The following is a 17,736-nucleotide window of genomic DNA, read 5'->3' as shown; positions in this document are numbered from 1 at the left end:
CAGCAGCTTGAAGAAGCTTTGCATTGGGTGCGTGGGATCAGCCGCTATGCAAAGGGCTTTTTTAGTGAGACGGGTGCTGTAAATGTCCTGGAGGGAAGGGAGAGAGACACCAATGATCCTCTCTGCAGCCCTCACTATGCGTTGGAGGGTTCTATGACAGGACGCATTGCAGGCTCCAAACCACACAGCGATGCAGCTCGACAGGATGCTCTCGATGGTGCCTCTGTAGAAAGTGTACATGATGGGGGCTGGTGCTCCTGCTCTTCTTAGTTTGCGGAGAAAGAAGAGACGCTGCTGTGATTTCTTGGCCAGTGCTGTGGTGTTGTGCGTCCAGGAGAGATCCTCTGTGATATGCACACCCAAGAACTTAGTGCTGCTCACTCTCTCCACAGACGCTCCGTCGATGGTCAGAGGAGCATGTTGGGTGTGCATTCTCCTGAAGTCCATGACAATCTCCTTCGTCTTCTCCACATTCAGAGAGAGATTGTTGTCAACACACCACGTGGCCAGGCGTCTCACCTCACTTCTGTAGTCGGTCTCATCTTATGTAACCAATACGACGTCAAACACCATTGTCACAAATACGATCACGCTGGGAGGCAGGAAGAATGTCTGTCAGCTGTGTGTCACGCTCTCATCTAATTGGTCAGAAGCTGCCTTGGCTCTTTTTTCCTATTGGTAGTTTTTGTGGCCGGTCTCGTCACAACAGGAAGAGATGCTAACTGGTCGTCTGCCTGGCAGGTAAATATTACACACCGGGGATGCTAGCTGTGGTCATTTCCGACACGACTAAAGGACAGAAACTCCGGGCTAACTGGAGCAAAGATGAAAGCCCATTCTTTACTGAGGATATTAAGGTATGTAAGGAACACCAGCTGTTTTGTTTTGACAGTTCAGAAAAGGAGAAGTTGGAGGGCGCGGCCTGCTGTCATTAGCATGCTAGCTAACCTCAGTGCTAACGTTATGATATTGAGCGGCGCTTAAATTAATGGCTTAATACGTCATTAGCGAAGAAGGAGGCTAACTGCAGAGGACAAATCAGTAACTCAGACTTTTGCTACGAATGTTTAAAAAGAAGATAGGAAGATAAGCTAAATTCAACAACAGTTTTTGTTTGTTGTAGGTAATGCTCAGGAAATTGCTCAAGATTTGGGATTAGCTAGGTGTGTGGTTAGTTTCAGGTGTCTCTGGATTCCAGATTACACTGAGCTGGAGTGAGTAGTCGTTTCACACCTGGCCTTCTATAAATGATGCAGCGATGTCCTTTTATGTATGTCATTACCTCTGTCAACAAAGGCAAACTGCCAGACAACTTCCCCATTTTTTTTTATTTTTTTTGCCACGTTCGGTTCAACTTGCAGTCCGACATTTATTGGGGTTAAACGTTTTAATTGCTCTTTTGGTTACCTGTGTGCGCTAATATAATGCTGATAATCAAATTAATGCACATATTTTGGGGCTTTTAATCTGCCAGTCATTTTAGCTATTGATTCTCTGTATATCCTTTTTCAACGACAGCAATGGGACAGTGCGCCTCGATTGTTTGTGTACTTTTGTTTTTTTGTTGTCAGAATCCCAACCACAAGCTAGCATTTATAATCCCTCCTAAATAAAAATAATGATGTTAGGAACAGGTGCATCTGTGGCTGATAATTCATGCCCGCATGCTTATGAGTTACTTTTATATCAGTAAGTGAGTATTTTTTCAGTCTATTTAGAAGGTTTGAATTGGACATAAAACAGTACTGTGTAGTTATAACAGGGTTTTGTACTTTCATTTATCCACTAGGATATGAAATTGTAATGAACGTTCAGTGACAGTAGACTCACTAAGTATAGAAAGAGACTTAAATTGCACTTTTTTCTGAAGACATCCCAGTGTGTTGCACATTTGCTCATTGTGTAAAAATGTGTATATGTTTATAATGCACCTCTTTAATGAAGAATAGAGGGGTGGTTTTTTTTTTCCCCGTGTACTGAATTATGCAGTAGTTCTGCTCAGTGTGCCCATTGAATGGTCGTTGGCACGAAAAAGTTAGTTAACATAATTGTTGTTTACAAACTAAAGACTGATGGGTGTTGTTTACTTCAGGTGATGACTTCTTGCTGTAATCTAGTCACCATTATGAACCTAAAGTGAAAACACTGAGCTTGCAGAGAACAATTAAGAGTCACTGATTGCCAGCGCTGATCTTTCCTGAAAGCCAGCATCTCATATCTTATGCTAGATTGTAAAACCTGAACTTGCCGGAATGGGAATGGATCGGTAGTCTGGGTATTTCCAGAATACAGTTTTTTTTTAAAAACATATGATTTAAACATCATACTTTGGTTTTGTATGATTGCGGGTAATGTCTTTGTCAGTAAGAATATTTTAAGGCTGATGATCATTCAGACTTCTGTGTTAAATTAATGCTTCAGACAACCATGCAAAATGTGATTTACTCTTAACAGTGTAGAGTCTATGTTTTAGCTTTAAAAGTGGTTATATGTTCTGTGGTTTATCAAGTCAAGTTGATCCCTTCTTTTTCATTTGATTTTAAAAATAGCAGCGAAAGTCGTAGTTGTAGTAGCTGGAAATACATGTCAGAATATGGTGTGAGTTAAAGTATTTTAGAGAGGCTTGGCATTTTAATGTATTAACACGTTGCTTTAACATGAGAGTGTAAATCTCACACCAGGAGTGATATGAAAAGATGAGAGGGGAGAAGAAATGCTCAGTGCATCATCATAATGTAATGCTATGATGACTTTAATGTGATGGGAACACGATCATTGAGGAAATTGTATGTTAGAAGGAAAATTTTTAATATCACTTCTCGATTTAAAAGGGAGCCACTGAAGAGAAGCTAATATGAGAGAAATATAATCTCTCTTTCTGTTCGCTGTTAATACTCTTTCTATGTGTTTTGGATATACAGAAGAGTGAGGTAAGCTTTATGGTAAGGAATCATGGTAGGCTAGCCAGGAAGTAAGATTCTGGAATGTGGGCAGGTTTGAACACAATGACCTAAAGGATCTTTTGCCCATTTCCTTATAATTTGCTTCAGAAGAGAACCCGACAGCCACAGCAGGATTAGCATCTAGCAGGTAGCTGATTTAAAGTCCATGTGAGATCAGAAACGTCTGTTAATTTAAAGTCTGTCAAATGTGACAAGCAAACACATGTAGTTACATGTAGTATCTGTCAGAAAGAAACTTTTAGAAACTGTGTTTTCTGTTGGAAATTGTGCTGGGATTGTTTTCATCTCACTGGTTTTACAGCCAACAATGTTTGGGGTGGATTAGATGAGGATTTGTGTTTGTGTGTACAGTATTGAAGCCTTTAAGCATGGGGTGACTGAGATCACAGCATACACGGGCACACACGAGCCTTTCACCAGCCTCCTGTCACTAATAATCATTGAAGCAAATACAAATCACTGAACGAGCCACAACATGCAAAGTAGTTACACATTTTCCTAATTATGATTGTGCATCATGTTATGCATACTGTACTGTAATGTACTGGAAATATGCATTATGTGACTGGTTTGAAATCTTAAAGAAAACTTCACAGTAAGTTAACTATATACTAATAACTAATGCTAATTTTATTATTTTCATGCTTTGGGCTTGCCTGTCTGTACATGAGTCCATTGGGACTCATGTACAGACAGTTATGTTCTAATGTGTGAAAATGTCTGCTGCATCTTTGCTTCATGTCTACAGGGATGTGAACTATAACTTGGAGGGATATGACCACAGGATATAAGATGAAATAATTAATGATCCTTTTGCCCGCCAATCTCGTTTATTATTTCTCTTTTACAGAATTATATTTGCAAATTAATCTGCCAGATTTTATGTGATGCAAATTTTATGCCAAATATGACGCAGCCCTGCCAGTGTAGACATAGTGTAGTTCTAACATGTAACTTGCTGTGTCGATGCAGCAGTTTTGATAACGCACATTTATCATTATGTATGACACCGTTTGCAAAATAGTTAAGACACATAAAATGGAAATAAAAGCAGAAAAGCAAAAAATTGTGACTTATTTAAACTCTATATTAAAGAATTTTAAAGGAAAACATATTAGAGCCAGAAACTTAATTATTATTGTTATTGTTTTTTTGTTTTTTTTAAATGAATCATATTGAGTGGTGCAGTTGTGACAGAGACATATTTAGTGTTTTGCATTATTGCTGATTTTAGCAAGACTGTAAACAGGATCTTAGTTGCTCTTAAGGACTTCCTTTGTTGTTTTTTCACAATGAGTCTAAACTTTTCAGCTCTTAATAAGTCTACAGGGAGTGCAGAATTATTAGGCAAGTTGTATTTTTGAGGAATAATTTTATTATTGAACAACAACCATGTTCTCAATGAACCCACAAAACTCATTAATATCAAAGCTGAATGTTTTTGGAAGTAGTTTTTAGTTTGTTTTTAGTTTTAGCTATTTTAGGGGGATATCTGTGTGTGCAGGTGACTATTATTGTGCATAATTATTAGGCAACTTAACAAAAAACAAATATATACCCATTTCAATGATTTATTTTTACCAGTGAAACCAATATAACATCTCCACATTCACAAATATACATTTCTGACATTCAAAAACAAAACAAAAACAAATCAGCGACCAATATAGCCACCTTTCTTTGCAAGGACACTCAAAAGCCTGCCATCCATGGATTCTGTCAGTGTTTTGATCTGTTCACCATCAACATTGCGTGCAGCAGCAACCACAGCCTCCCAGACACTGTTCAGAGAGGTGTACTGTTTTCCCTCCTTGTAAATCTCACATTTGATGATGGACCACAGGTTCTCAATGGGGTTCAGATCAGGTGAACAAGGAGGCCATGTCATTAGTTTTTCTTCTTTTATACCCTTTCTTGCCAGCCACGCTGTGGAGTACTTGGACGCGTGTGATGGAGCATTGTCCTGCATGAAAATCATGTTTTTCTTGAAGGATGCAGACTTCTTCCTGTACCACTGCTTGAAGAAGGTGTCTTCCAGAAACTGGCAGTAGGACTGGGAGTTGAGCTTGACTCCATCCTCAACCCGAAAAGGCCCCACAAGCTCATCTTTGATGATACCAGCCCAAACCAGTACTCCACCTCCACCTTGCTGGCGTCTGAGTCGGACTGGAGCTCTCTGCCCTTTACCAATCCAGCCACGGGCCCATCCATCTGGCCCATCAAGACTCACTCTCATTTCATCAGTCCATAAAACCTTAGAAAAACCAGTCTTGAGATATTTCTTGGCCCAGTCTTGACGTTTCAGCTTGTGTGTCTTGTTCAGTGGTGGTCGTCTTTCAGCCTTTCTTACCTTGGCCATGTCTCTGAGTATTGCACACCTTGTGCTTTTGGGCACTCCAGTGATGTTGCAGCTCTGAAATATGGCCAAACTGGTGGCAAGTGGCATCTTGGCAGCTGCACGCTTGACTTTTCTCAGTTCATGGGCAGTTATTTTGCGCCTTGGTTTTACCACACGCTTCTTGCGACCCTGTTGACTATTTTGAATGAAACGCTTGATTGTTCGATGATCACGCTTCAGAAGCTTTGCAATTTTGAGACTGCTGCATCCCTCTGCAAGATATCTCACTATTTTTGACTTTTCTGAGCCCGTCAAGTCCTTCTTTTGACTCATTTTGCCAAAGGAAAGGAAGTTGCCTAATAATTATGCACACCTGATATAGGGTGTTGATGTCATTAGACCACACCCCTTCTCATTACAGAGATGCACATCACCTAATATGCTTAATTGGTAGTAGGCTTTCGAGCCTATACAGCTTGGAGTAAGACAACATGCATGAAGAGGATGATGTAGACAAAATACTCATTTGCCTAATAATTCTGCACTCCCTGTAGACATCCAGTTCAGACTCATAACATCCAGAATATAGTTTGAACAAGTTTCAAGCCATTGCCTACAAAAGACATCTGGATGCCAGTATTTCTTTAAAACTTCCAAAGCTTGTTCAGAATTTATTCTTCACGGATGTACAAAATGTTCATGTAGTGACCACTAATACCATCCCGTGCTTCCACGGATACTGGCTTTCAAATTGTGCACTGAGAAAGTGGAAGGCCCCTCCGGAAATTTGGAACTCTATGTACCAAAACAGTTCCTGTGATTTCCAAGAATAATTTTAAGTTGTTGACTCTAGGGCTGCCACGATTAGTCGACTAGTCACGATTACGTCGACTATCAAAATCGTCGACGACTAATTTGATAGTCGATGCGTCGTTTGAAGCTTTGTAAGATCACAAAAGACGCAGGAATAAGTAGTAGGATTTAAGAGTGTAATAACGGACTGAAACAGAAGATGGCAGCACTGCATGTACAAGGATGCCAGCTGCCGTTAAACCCCGAAGAAGAAGAAGTTGTGTCCCAATATTCATAGCGCAGCCCTGTTCAGTTTTCAACAATGGCGGCAGCTAGTTGGTTTTAATATTACTCTTATTATTCTTTAAGGGGTCACAAAATAAACGTTTAAGATATTTTCAGGCGAGAATGTAACTGTGTAAACCTCAAATATCTGCTCAGTTTATCAAGACATTTTCAAAAGCGCTCCAACGTTTTCGGAGACGTCTGTTACCCACTAGCTCGATAGCTAGCCGGGTTTCAAGGCTCACTAGAGCCGTGAGAACACCGGACTCCCTCAAATCGTTTTCAAACCCACCGCCGTCTTTTGCTACTCAGGTTAAACATGATATATGAGTCACTTAGATAACTTAAAAATTGTATTGTTTGGCTTTTTTTTTAGTATTTTATTTGTTCCTGAGTAAATCGGTTTGGCTGAGATTAAAGTTATAGTTTTTACACAGCTGAATAAATGTCAAGCAGACAACTGATTATCAGAAGTGTGAGATGCTCGAGAATATACTCCGGTGTCCCGTTATATTTTAGATAGTAAGGAGCAGACGGCTGAGTTTATTAAACTTCACTGAAACAATCTGCAAATTTCATTCAAATTTAATAAATTGAATCTTGTCTTTATTTTTAGTTAGCACATACCTTAAACACTTAAAGCTGTAAGCTGATGATAGTTATATTAAGAGCAGATGCATGCTGGTGCAATAAGCTGTACGTTTTATGTCCAATGGATGATGATCTGATTAGTCGACTAATCGCAAAAATAATTGGTGACTAGTCGACTATCAAAATAATCGTTTGTGGCAGCCCTAGTTGACTCACCCCCCTGAGGAGGCAGCTGTGTGGATGCAGAGACGTTTCTAAAGGGAAAAAAAAAGTTTAATCTTGTATTTATCTGCATGATGGTTATAACAAGTCACTATTGATAGTATTTGTCTTTCTCTGCAGTGATGTAGTTCATTGCATACTTACATGTTCATGTGCCAGTGAAACTAATTTGACATTTGATCATTTCAGTTTTAGACATCTGACTGCGAGCCTGTAGCCATGGATGGACATGCTGCCAAAACCAATGAAAGCACCTTCCCCAGCTTTGTGGATCTGGATAATTTCCTTACCAAGCATGATTCCAACTTCATCTGGCTTCTTGTTGGTCAGTAGTAAAAATTTTATGGAGACACTTAATTTGTATGTGTTCCAAATATTGGCTTTGCAGCAGTAATATTATTTCAGTCAATGCATCTTTATGAGATTGCAATTTAATTCACTTCACTGCACACGAAGGGCATTTTTTTGGCCTTTATACTCAGTGTTGAATGCATAGCAATGATTCAGCTCAGTTTACAGTACGTTTATGTGTTCTCTTGACATGTTGGACATTTTGCTGTACTGAGCTCTAGGACTGAGTATAGTCCTAGATAAACGTTTTAAAAGCAGGTGTCCTTTGAATTTAAGCTTAATCCATGTCTGGATTCAGTCATTAAGGAATATATACCCCATCTTTTTATAGAGAAGAGCAGGTTCACCTGAATTTGCACTAAAGCAGGTGAAATGGAGTGTATATGAATTCCATCTGCATTACCAATTATAGTGCCTAAGGAAACAGAGTACTTTCAGGTGGGGTTCCTAATGTGTTACTAGTACTCATGCTGTGCTGTTGCAGAATTTGACCCAACAGAGTTTAATCAAGCATTGTGATTATATTTGAAAGTGTTGGCCTACTAAATTGTTATGTTTACAAGCAGACAGAAGCTTCTGTAACTCTTAAAATTAATTTTATCGACTGAAATCATGTTCTTTCTTTCCCCTTTCAGCCACCATTCTGTCCTGTGGATGGATTATCTATTTAACTTATTACAACTCACGCAACATTGGCCTCATTCTCACCCTCATCATCAACAGACTCTACAAGGATGGCTACATTCACATCGGTGTGTTCATCAGGAGCTCTGTCGCACAGTGATGAATAGGGAGGAGGAAGCTTTCAGTTGAAGGCGTTAACTCAATCTGCTGAATATTTCATGATGAGCCAGGTTCTCTAAGTGATTATATCCACAGCATCTGAGCAAACAATACCAGACTTTCTAAACATGGGTGACACAATCCACAATCCAATGAAACCTTACTTAGTTTTTAGGATGTGAGCTTCTCTTTCAAAAACGCATATCAATTAAACACAAACTTGAACCTGACTGACTGCATGAATGAGAAGTGCAAAATGACAACAAAGGCAGCATGAAAGTTTAATGAGAAGAGCAAGGCGTAGTTGACATCTCTTTGCCAACATATGCTGGTACAAACTGAGCAGTCACCCTTTTGTTTGCGATTGACTTTTCTATCCAGATAAAGAGAATGTACACTTTTTACTGACATATTTGTGGCAGGTGTTAAGCAGGTTCAAACATGCCTCAGGTGTGTTTCCCTATCATTTAGCTTCAACTCAATCCTGCATGAATTTACAGGAAGGCATTAGCCTTTGTGGTTCTGTGTGGATTTTTGGCGCGAGTTAGACATTGTCTCGTCAGTCAGTGGAAAGGAACTTCACCAGTGTGAGGAAGCTTTACATTGGATGATAATGCATGAAGCACTCAGGTGCTGTCGCTCTGTTTGCATGAAGTAATTGAAACTGAGAAAGACATGTTATGAGCCAAAAGAGATTATTAACAGGAAATCAAAATCATCTTTCTCCTTCAGTGACAGACTCAGACCCACTTGCTGATTTAGATCGTAATTAAGATTGTTTTTGGGGTGTTTTTTTTTTTCTCTCTCTCTCTTTGATAAGAGTGAAAGTTTGATTAAATATCCCAGCAACACCCATGCTGCTGTTATTGTACCAGAGCTTTTATAATTCTGTAATTGCAGTTTTGTAATGTTTAATTTAACCGGTTAAGCTTGAACTGAAGACATTGCAATCAAATCCAAAGAAATTCGCAGGATGTTACTAGTACGGTTTAATAGTAAAACCAACACTTTATGTTGCCATTTTAAAACATGCTCACACTGTTCAACTTTGCCTTTGTGCGCAGGCTCCTTCTCCTTCTCTGTTCTGTCAGGGAAGGTCATGTTCAGAGATGTCTACTACATCAACCAAGACATGTCTATCAGGTAATCTGACCGATGTTTCTGTTGTTGCTTCTCCTCCATCCGTCCCACTCTTATCTTATAATTTGCATGCTGATTGTTGTTTGTGTGTGTTACAGGATACAGGATGGCTTTCTCATATTTCGTTGGTGGAAAATGTATAATCCAAAACAGAAACAACATGGTGAGTAGAGAAGTATTTGATGACTGCTTAGATTAAACTTTTAAATGCATATGTTAGTCCACCACAGAAAAAATATATTTATATATTGGAATTCTTAGGTTATCTATGTTTGACTATCAAGATGCAACTTTTCTAACTGAGCTAGTTTCATGTGGCAACATCACCTTGAGTTCTGAGTTGTCTCTGTTTTTGCATCAGATCCCAAGGCAGAGACGAGGCTTTACGTGACTGTCAACGGCTTTGAGTTCCATGTCTATAACCGGACTGACCTCTACGCACGACTGCAGGAGACCTTTGGACTGGAACCCACGCTTCAAAGGCCCAAAAAAGATGAAGAGAGGGGGCGAGAGGACAGAAACAAGACACTGGAAAGGTATAACTATGGCATCATCAGGCAACTTTGCTTTTTATCCAGTGTTAAAATTCTTTGTAAGACATCAGTCTTATTTGAATTTTCTAAGTTGTTGATTGCTCTAGTTGTGCTACCTTAAAATCAAATAAAAATGCCTTTGGATGATTTGTCAGTTTTTAGCTATATCTGAAACAAAAAGAACACATGCAACAGTCTAAATGCTTGTTTACCTTTTTTTTAAAAAAGTGTATATTTTGTTTTTTAATTGTGATAACATTGTTAGGAGTACAGCTTTTTATATTTTCTCAGCATGTCTGTATGGTTTCAGTTCAGCAGAACAGAAATGAGTGCAAGAGCACATTTAGTGCTGTGGTTGTGAATGATAAACAGCTGCTGAAAAAGTTGCATAATCTCACACCCTTTTCTTTCTGTTGTTACCAAGTGGATTAGAAGTGCAGACAGAACAGAGCTACTGTCGTTTCCTGCTGACAGTCAAATTAGTCGAACTGACTAGAATCACACCTCAGTACAGAAACTGTCTTCTGTTTCTTGTGTAGTGTCAACATTAAAGCTGAAAGTCAGGATCCCTCATCATCTTGGCGGTCCCTCATTCCCGTCATCAAAGTTAACATCAGCACTGTAAGTACCCAAGAACATCTCAAAACCTTTTAGAGGCATGTATTACAATTTAATAAAAAAATAATGTGTGTTTGCTGTCTTGTAGGGCCGCTTAGCATTTGGGAACCACTACCTTCCACAGACTCTGTGCATGAACTTTGAGGATGCCTGCCTGACGTATGCCACCAAACCTCCCTCCAGCCACTTGGACCAGTACATGCACATTGTCAAAGGCTCACTGGAGAATGTGCGGGTCATGCTGGTTCCCAGTCCTCGCTACCTGGGCATGCAGAATGACGAGTGAGTTCAAGTCATCTAACAAAGATAAGCACATAAACAGTATTTCTCTGTTTACAGTGTTGTTGATAATAAAACTTTACCTCAAAGCATTTTTAGAGGAGTTGTAGCCCAAAAAATAACTCGGCTTGAAAAATATCCCATTTCTTTATTTCCACGTTTAAGCATATTGTAATGACTAGTGCTAGTTCTTCATAGTGCTTCTCATCTATCCTGCAGCATGCATATCTATGGTGTGAATCTTAAGCACAGACAGGATGAGACATGGTTTGTATTTTTCTGCTGGTTTGTACAAAACACAAGTAGAAGATTTTTGTTACCTTAGAATAATTTTATTTTAATTACTGTTGTTTTTTACTCAGTTACGCTGCCAAGTGAATGTCGCCCTTTCAAGTACACTGAGACTGAATTGCATTGCATTAAAGATCATGGGTTTACAGTATAGAAGAATAGGCCACAGAGTTCCAAGTCTCTGTTTAACATATTTGCCCCGTAATTGTCATTTTGTGAATTTCTCATCTAGACCCCCCAGACTGATGGGAGAGGGCTTTGTTGTGATGCAGTCCAATGATGTTGACATCTACTATTACCAAGATGAACCAGGTAAGCTCACGCATGCACACATCCACTGAGATTTCTGTGCTAAGACATTAACATGAATAACTGATAGCTGCTGACACTAAATGTAAAATTTGCCAGCCAGTATTCTGTCTCTATTAAAGCATATTCTTGATTGTTTTTAGTGCAGTTGTGTATTTTTGTTCAGCCTTCTGCTGATACCCAGGTTTTGACGTTTTCACTGTGTATGTGTCCAGGTCTGGTTCCTGTGGAGCAGGAGAGTGGCGAGGAAGCAGAGACGAGCAGTGAGGATGATAAGCTGCAGGACCTGCCTCCTTGCTGGGGTCTGGACATCGTCTGTGGGAAAGGAACTGACTTCAACTATGGGCCCTGGGCAGACCGCCAGAGGTGAGTACAGATGGACAAAACAAAATCAGCAATATGAAACCTGAACTAATAGGTTTTTAGAGTACAAGCTGACAGTTTGGAGGTATTAGTTTTAAAGACATCTCTGTTTTTAATTGTAGTTCATACAGGTCCTCCTCAGGATTTTGTCACTGTAATACCACAAACTTATTATTGCACACACAGAATTTCCTTGGGTGAGCTGCCCAGACATATTAACCCTGGCTCAGTTATACTTTCAAGCATATTTACAGTGATGTGGTATGAACTGGAGAACTGGAGCATAACTCCTTTTCATGTGTTGTTGAGCTCACCAAGGCTACCGAGTAAAAGCGTCATCAGCTGCACTCCAAGAAGTTGGAGATTGTCTGTGGAGGCCATCACAAAGTACTAGGCATTAAAAACGTCTGCAAGCAGTAGGCTGCACACTGATGCTGTGTCCATCTCTTTATTGCCTTAAATCTCTGAACATTATGTGAAATCCTTACTCACTGAATAGACTGTTCCTGTGTACACATAAAAAGCTCTTTGTTGCCTGGTTGCTGAAGTTGTTTTCAGGGTCGTTATGCACTTCCATATTTTAGATTTCATTCCAACTAAAACATGAATGAATGTGTTTGAGATGATGACCTATTGCTCATGAACCAGGAAAGAAATTAAATCCAGCTTCAGTATTTGCTGAGGGCTGGCTTCTGGAAGGCAGCCAATCAAAACTGATTGGGTTTTGTTTTGATTGATGACAGAAAGAAAACTCCTGATTTACTGGACAGTTTAGTTTAGAGATGTGCCAGTAGAAACTGGCTGAGGGGGGGGTGTCATCAAGTCTTTAATTCTAACACCCCGATGGTATGATTAGTTCACACTTGTAAGTATTTAGACTTGGCTCTATAATATGATTTTACCTTTTTCAGGGACTGTCTGTGGAAGTTCTTCCTGCCTGCAGACTACCAGGCCATGAAGGCAACTGAGGTGGCACAGCCGGGAAAACCCAGGCAGATCCAGGCCTTCGAGCTTCGCATGAACATCATTGCTGACGCCACCATCGATCTGCTTTTCACCAAAAACAGGGTGACTCTTGCTCTCTCTCCTGTCTGCTTTTTTTCCCCCTGCCAAACTCTTTGATCTGTCTTCGTCTCCCTGCTGTTCTCCTCGTCTTTGTCTTTATATCTCACCATGTTTGAGCTATTGATATTGGTTCATGTTTTATGCTTTTTCATATTTTCTTCCTGGAGCAGTGCAGGGATCTTCACAAAGCATGTGAAGTGCATACTAAATAACACCATTAATACACGTTGAATAAAAACCTAAAATTGCTCGAGTCAGGAAAGATTGTCATTTTATTACATCTTTTGAACACATTTCTCTTCAGATTAGGTGATGTTTTTTTTTTTGTTTTTTTTTTCCTTTCTTGTATTTTTATTCTCTGAAGCGCCCACTCATAATTTGACAGCATGTATGATATTGCTGATTGCTTTATCTCTCTTCTGATACGTCTTCATCCCTGCTACTAGGAAACCAATGCCATTCATGTGAATGTAGGTGCAGGCTCTTACCTGGAAGTCAACATCCCCATGACTGTGGGAGAGAATGGTAAGTGTGTGTTTCACTGAAATAACAGCAGTAGACCAAAATATGAGTGTTCACATCAGCAAATATCCCCCTGGCTCAAGGTCAGTTCTGGTTAATGTAGGCACACGCAGCAGTTTTCTCATCATGTAGTAATCATCTTTTACACTTAATAATGGCTGAACTGCTACTGTGATAAGCAGCTTTATCAGATCTCACTAGAAGTTCATTCAAGTGTACAGCGATGGATTCTTCAAGCTGCTTATAGTATGGCTAATGATGAAGATGAGGGTATCTCTGTTTTTATTATTATTTCAGATATTTATTGCCATTGATATTCATCAAATTCATTTCTCAATAATGTTTAAGTGTGCTAAATTTAATTTTGCAGTTTCTGCTGGCAGTTATTTAATAAATCATAATTTACTTTTTTCCTAAACATGTTTTTCTTATTATGGGGAACCAATGTAAATTGTGCAACATCCTCCATATAATTTAAATTCAATTTAGGGGCTGTAATGAATTTAAACTATTAAAATCTTTGGTACGTTAGTGTGTAGAGTGTAGGTTTACTATTATGGAAATCATTCTTATATATTGCACTGTAAAAATTCTAAAATTACATTACATGCATTTTTGTTTTGTGATATTACTCAGCTTACTAAGACCTAGACATTGTTTTCTTTTCCTCTTTTCTGTTACATAATGCATCTTATTACAACACTGATCTTACAAATATAAAAATGGTTTGAAAAACAAAATGAAGACATTTAAACGAGAGTAAATAACAGTTGTTTTAACTTAACTCCTGCTTCCTTATTTAGTAAATGACTAATCGCTTATTAAAGATTGCTGAATGATTGCCTAAAGTGATCACTCATTGGTGTATGTGAGGTTAACCATGCAATACTAAGCTGCAACTACTCAGCTCCTCTCTTCTGTGCGTTGCACACAGACTGAGGTTTGCCGACATTTGTTAAGTCATGGCCTGTAAGGAACATTGTTAACAACTATTTGCTTTAGGACTTGTGTAACTGCAAAGTGAAGGTTTTATCATTCAGAATCATTGTTTTGTCCTGAGTAAAAAGGACAATCAGACCTGGCCACGTTGAAATCATAGAGTTGACCATGAACTCCTCTGTATACCGAAGTATTCTAGAGTCAAATGTGAGGCCATCAAACAGCTGGGTCATGCAACAGGACAGTCATTCCCACCACAGTTGTAAAAGTACAGGTTAAAAAAGAAAAGAATCAAGGTTGCAACGGCCCAGTCAAAGTTCAGACCTCAGCACGACTGAAAAACTGCATAAACGAATGACAATGAATCTTGGCTCACAAGTTCTTCTCCTGAGTCTGCGGTTGTCTTTCCAGAGTACACAGTATTCAGAAGGGATAGAATTGGAACAAGAGGAGGAGGAATACTTGTGTATGTCAAAAAACACCTGGATTGCTCTTTACTTAGTTCACCAATAGATGTCGAAATAGAACATATTTCTGTTAAAATCACTCTTTCCCCAGAAATGTCATTTACGTTGATCTGTTTATATCGCCCTCCTTCCGCAAAGAATATTTTTTATGAACAACTACAGATATTACTTAAATATCATGCTAAAAATAATAAGTCTAATGAAATAATTGTAATGGGAGATTTTAATGTCAACTGGGACTGTGAAAAGGACAGAAAAACACTCAAGGACATAATGGAGACTTTGAACTTTACTCAACACATTGAACAACCCACAAGAATAACAAGACACTCTAAAACTAAAATAGATCTGGTTTTCAGTAATGAGCCCAAGCGAATTATTAAATCTTATAATTTTATCACTGGTATTTCAGACCACAATTTTATATTATTTTCTAGAAAACTTATAAAATCACGGGTTAAGAATGACCTTCAAAGTTCATCTAATACGAGATCCTTTTATGAATTCATACCAAGAAGTCAGCGACAAAATGTAGCAGAAGCATTAGCATCAGTTAACTGGGAGCCTTTATTGTGTAGTGATGATCCACAATTCTGCAGCAGTCACTTCACTGACATTGTTAAGGATGTTATATCAACATACTCCATTAGAGGTCGACAAAAAATAAAGACAACATCTAATTTGCCCTGGTTAAACAAAGAGTGCAAGAATTTAATGAAAACAAGAGATCAATTACTAAAGCAGTTCCTGAAAACAGGTCTAACTCTGGATAGACAGAGATTTACTTCAATGCGGAACAAAGTAACAAGAAGTTTGAGACAGGCCAAAGCAAATTTTTTTATAAATATAATTGAAAGAGCCAAAGGTAATGGTAAAATTATCTGGCAACACTTAAATAAATTACTAGGCCGTCATTCAAACAAAAGTAAAAATACAATTGAACTTTATGTAAATAACTCTATTGTTAGAGAGCCTCTATCTATTGCCAGTAACTTAAACACTTTCTTTATTTCATCTGTTAAGGAGATCAGTCAGAGCTTTGACTCAGTCGTATGCTCTGATAATGTGAATGATGCTGGTCAAAATTTGTTCACTATCACTCATATTTCAGACACTGAAGTTGCTAAACTAATTACAGGTTTAAAACAATCAAAAGCACTTGATGTATATGGTATTAACACAAATTTCCTAAAGGAACATATGGATTTGCTTGTACGTCCAACAACTCATGTTTTGAATATGTCTTTCGAACATTCCATTGTTCCAACAGATTGGAAAATTGCTGCAGTTACACCAATTTTCAAAGCAGGTGTGAAGACTGACATGGCTAATTATCGCCCCATAAGCATACTCCCGGTCGTATCTAAAATAGCTGAGAAGTGGGTGGTTAAACTCCTCACTGCTCACCTAGAAAACACCCAACCCTCATTACGTCCATTGCAGTTTGGCTTTCGGGCACATCACTCCACAGATACTGCCCTGTGTATGTTAGTAGAGAACTTGAAGAGCTTGCTGGACAAGAGTCCCTGTGTTGGAGCTGTATTTTTAGATCTGAAGAAGGCTTTCGACTCTGTAAACCATCAGATATTGTTGTCCAGATTGACTCAGTTTAATATCTCCAGTCAGGCTCTTCAGTGGTTTGCCTCATATCTCTCACACAGGAAACAGTGTGTGGTGTTGGATGGGGTTAAATCTCCATATTTAGACTGTGATACAGGGGTTCCTCAAGGATCTGTTCTTGGGCCCTTATTGTTCTCTCTTTTTATCAATAACTTACCTGAAGTCTGTCCAAATATATTTGCTCAAATGTATGCGGATGATGCAGTTATATATACGCAAGCAAATAGTGTCCAGCAGGTGGCAAAAGATCTTACAGCTGCTTTAGCATTAATGCATAGCTGGCTGGAGGACTCATGCCTAATGTTGAACACCTCAAAAACTGTCTGTATGTATTTTTCAAAACGCCCCTTAAACTTGAAGCAGTCAAACATATTCCTGGATGGAGTAGAGCTTGAATTAGCTCCAGAATTTAAATATCTTGGGGTCATTCTAGACCCAACATTATCCTTCAAGAGTCACATAAATAAAGTGTCCCAGGTACTTAAATTTAATAATCTAAATTTTAATCATATACGTAATAATTTAAATATGAATGTTGCAAAAACTTATTTTTACTCAATGATCATCTCTCATATGGACTATTGTTTGACGTCCTGGTCACTTGCTTGTCCAACAACACTTTAAAACTATTGAAAACATTTATAAAAGAAGTTTAAAACTACTTGACAAAAAACCGACTTCCCACCACCACTGTCATGTGTTAAAAAAACATAAATTACTGAACTTCAATAACTTAGTGAAACTTAAAAGAGTGTGTTTAATATATAAAGTCTTACACTCCCTTGCTCCACCACCACTAAAGCAGTTCATTAGGCATAAAGAAAGCTCAGACAGGACCACTCGAGCTACAATCCGAGGAGACTTGTTTATACCCCACAGACGGACAGCATTTGGGCAGAACGTCCTCTCTGTTAAGGGTGGCCATCTGTGGAACAGTCTTCCTCAACCCATTAGAGAATGCTCTACACTCAATTTGTTTAAGGCAAAGGTTAAAAACTGGTTATGGACAAATCAAGTGTGTGATCATGTATGAGTTGTATAGTTTTAATGTTTTATTTGGGAACAGAATGGTGTGTATGTGTAAGTTTGGTGATGGAGTTTTTATTATGAATGAATGATGAATTTTTATGAATTATTATGTCTATTTTTTTATGTTTAAGGACAACAGATGGAAATTAGCCTTTGGCTATAATCTGGCATGTTTACATTCATGTAATTTTTTTTTTTTACATTTATGTTCATTAACATGCACTGTCCTAAATAAA

The 17,736-nt window shown here is 38.6% G+C and overlaps 1 protein-coding gene across 10 annotated transcripts in view; it reads left to right on the top strand.

Annotated features, from left to right (window-relative positions):
- bltp1 (bridge-like lipid transfer protein family member 1) overlaps nucleotides 1-17,736 on the top strand; it is an 83,926-nt gene continuing 66,190 nt past the window's right edge. For 9 of the 10 annotated variants that reach the window (XM_084915248.1, XM_084915249.1, XM_084915255.1 and 6 more), the window contains exons 1-12: nucleotides 1-857; nucleotides 7,381-7,516; nucleotides 8,178-8,294; nucleotides 9,390-9,468; nucleotides 9,564-9,628; nucleotides 9,827-10,001; nucleotides 10,538-10,619; nucleotides 10,705-10,898; nucleotides 11,419-11,498; nucleotides 11,711-11,861; nucleotides 12,770-12,926; nucleotides 13,370-13,448. In XM_084915248.1, the coding sequence (XP_084771374.1) occupies nucleotides 7,411-7,516; nucleotides 8,178-8,294; nucleotides 9,390-9,468; nucleotides 9,564-9,628; nucleotides 9,827-10,001; nucleotides 10,538-10,619; nucleotides 10,705-10,898; nucleotides 11,419-11,498; nucleotides 11,711-11,861; nucleotides 12,770-12,926; nucleotides 13,370-13,448 (1,285 nt within the window). In that variant the 5' untranslated portion in view covers nucleotides 1-857; nucleotides 7,381-7,410. The remainder of the gene's footprint in view (nucleotides 858-7,380; nucleotides 7,517-8,177; nucleotides 8,295-9,389; nucleotides 9,469-9,563; nucleotides 9,629-9,826; nucleotides 10,002-10,537; nucleotides 10,620-10,704; nucleotides 10,899-11,418; nucleotides 11,499-11,710; nucleotides 11,862-12,769; nucleotides 12,927-13,369; nucleotides 13,449-17,736) is intronic. The other variant, XM_084915247.1, reaches the window with a different exon arrangement.

The sequence above is a fragment of the Perissodus microlepis genome, chromosome 19, assembly GCF_051167445.1.
Source record: "Perissodus microlepis isolate ML-2025 ecotype Zambia chromosome 19, ASM5116744v1, whole genome shotgun sequence".
Taxonomy (NCBI): Eukaryota; Metazoa; Chordata; class Actinopteri; order Cichliformes; family Cichlidae; genus Perissodus; species Perissodus microlepis.
This window is presented reverse-complemented; position numbering and strand designations above follow the sequence as displayed.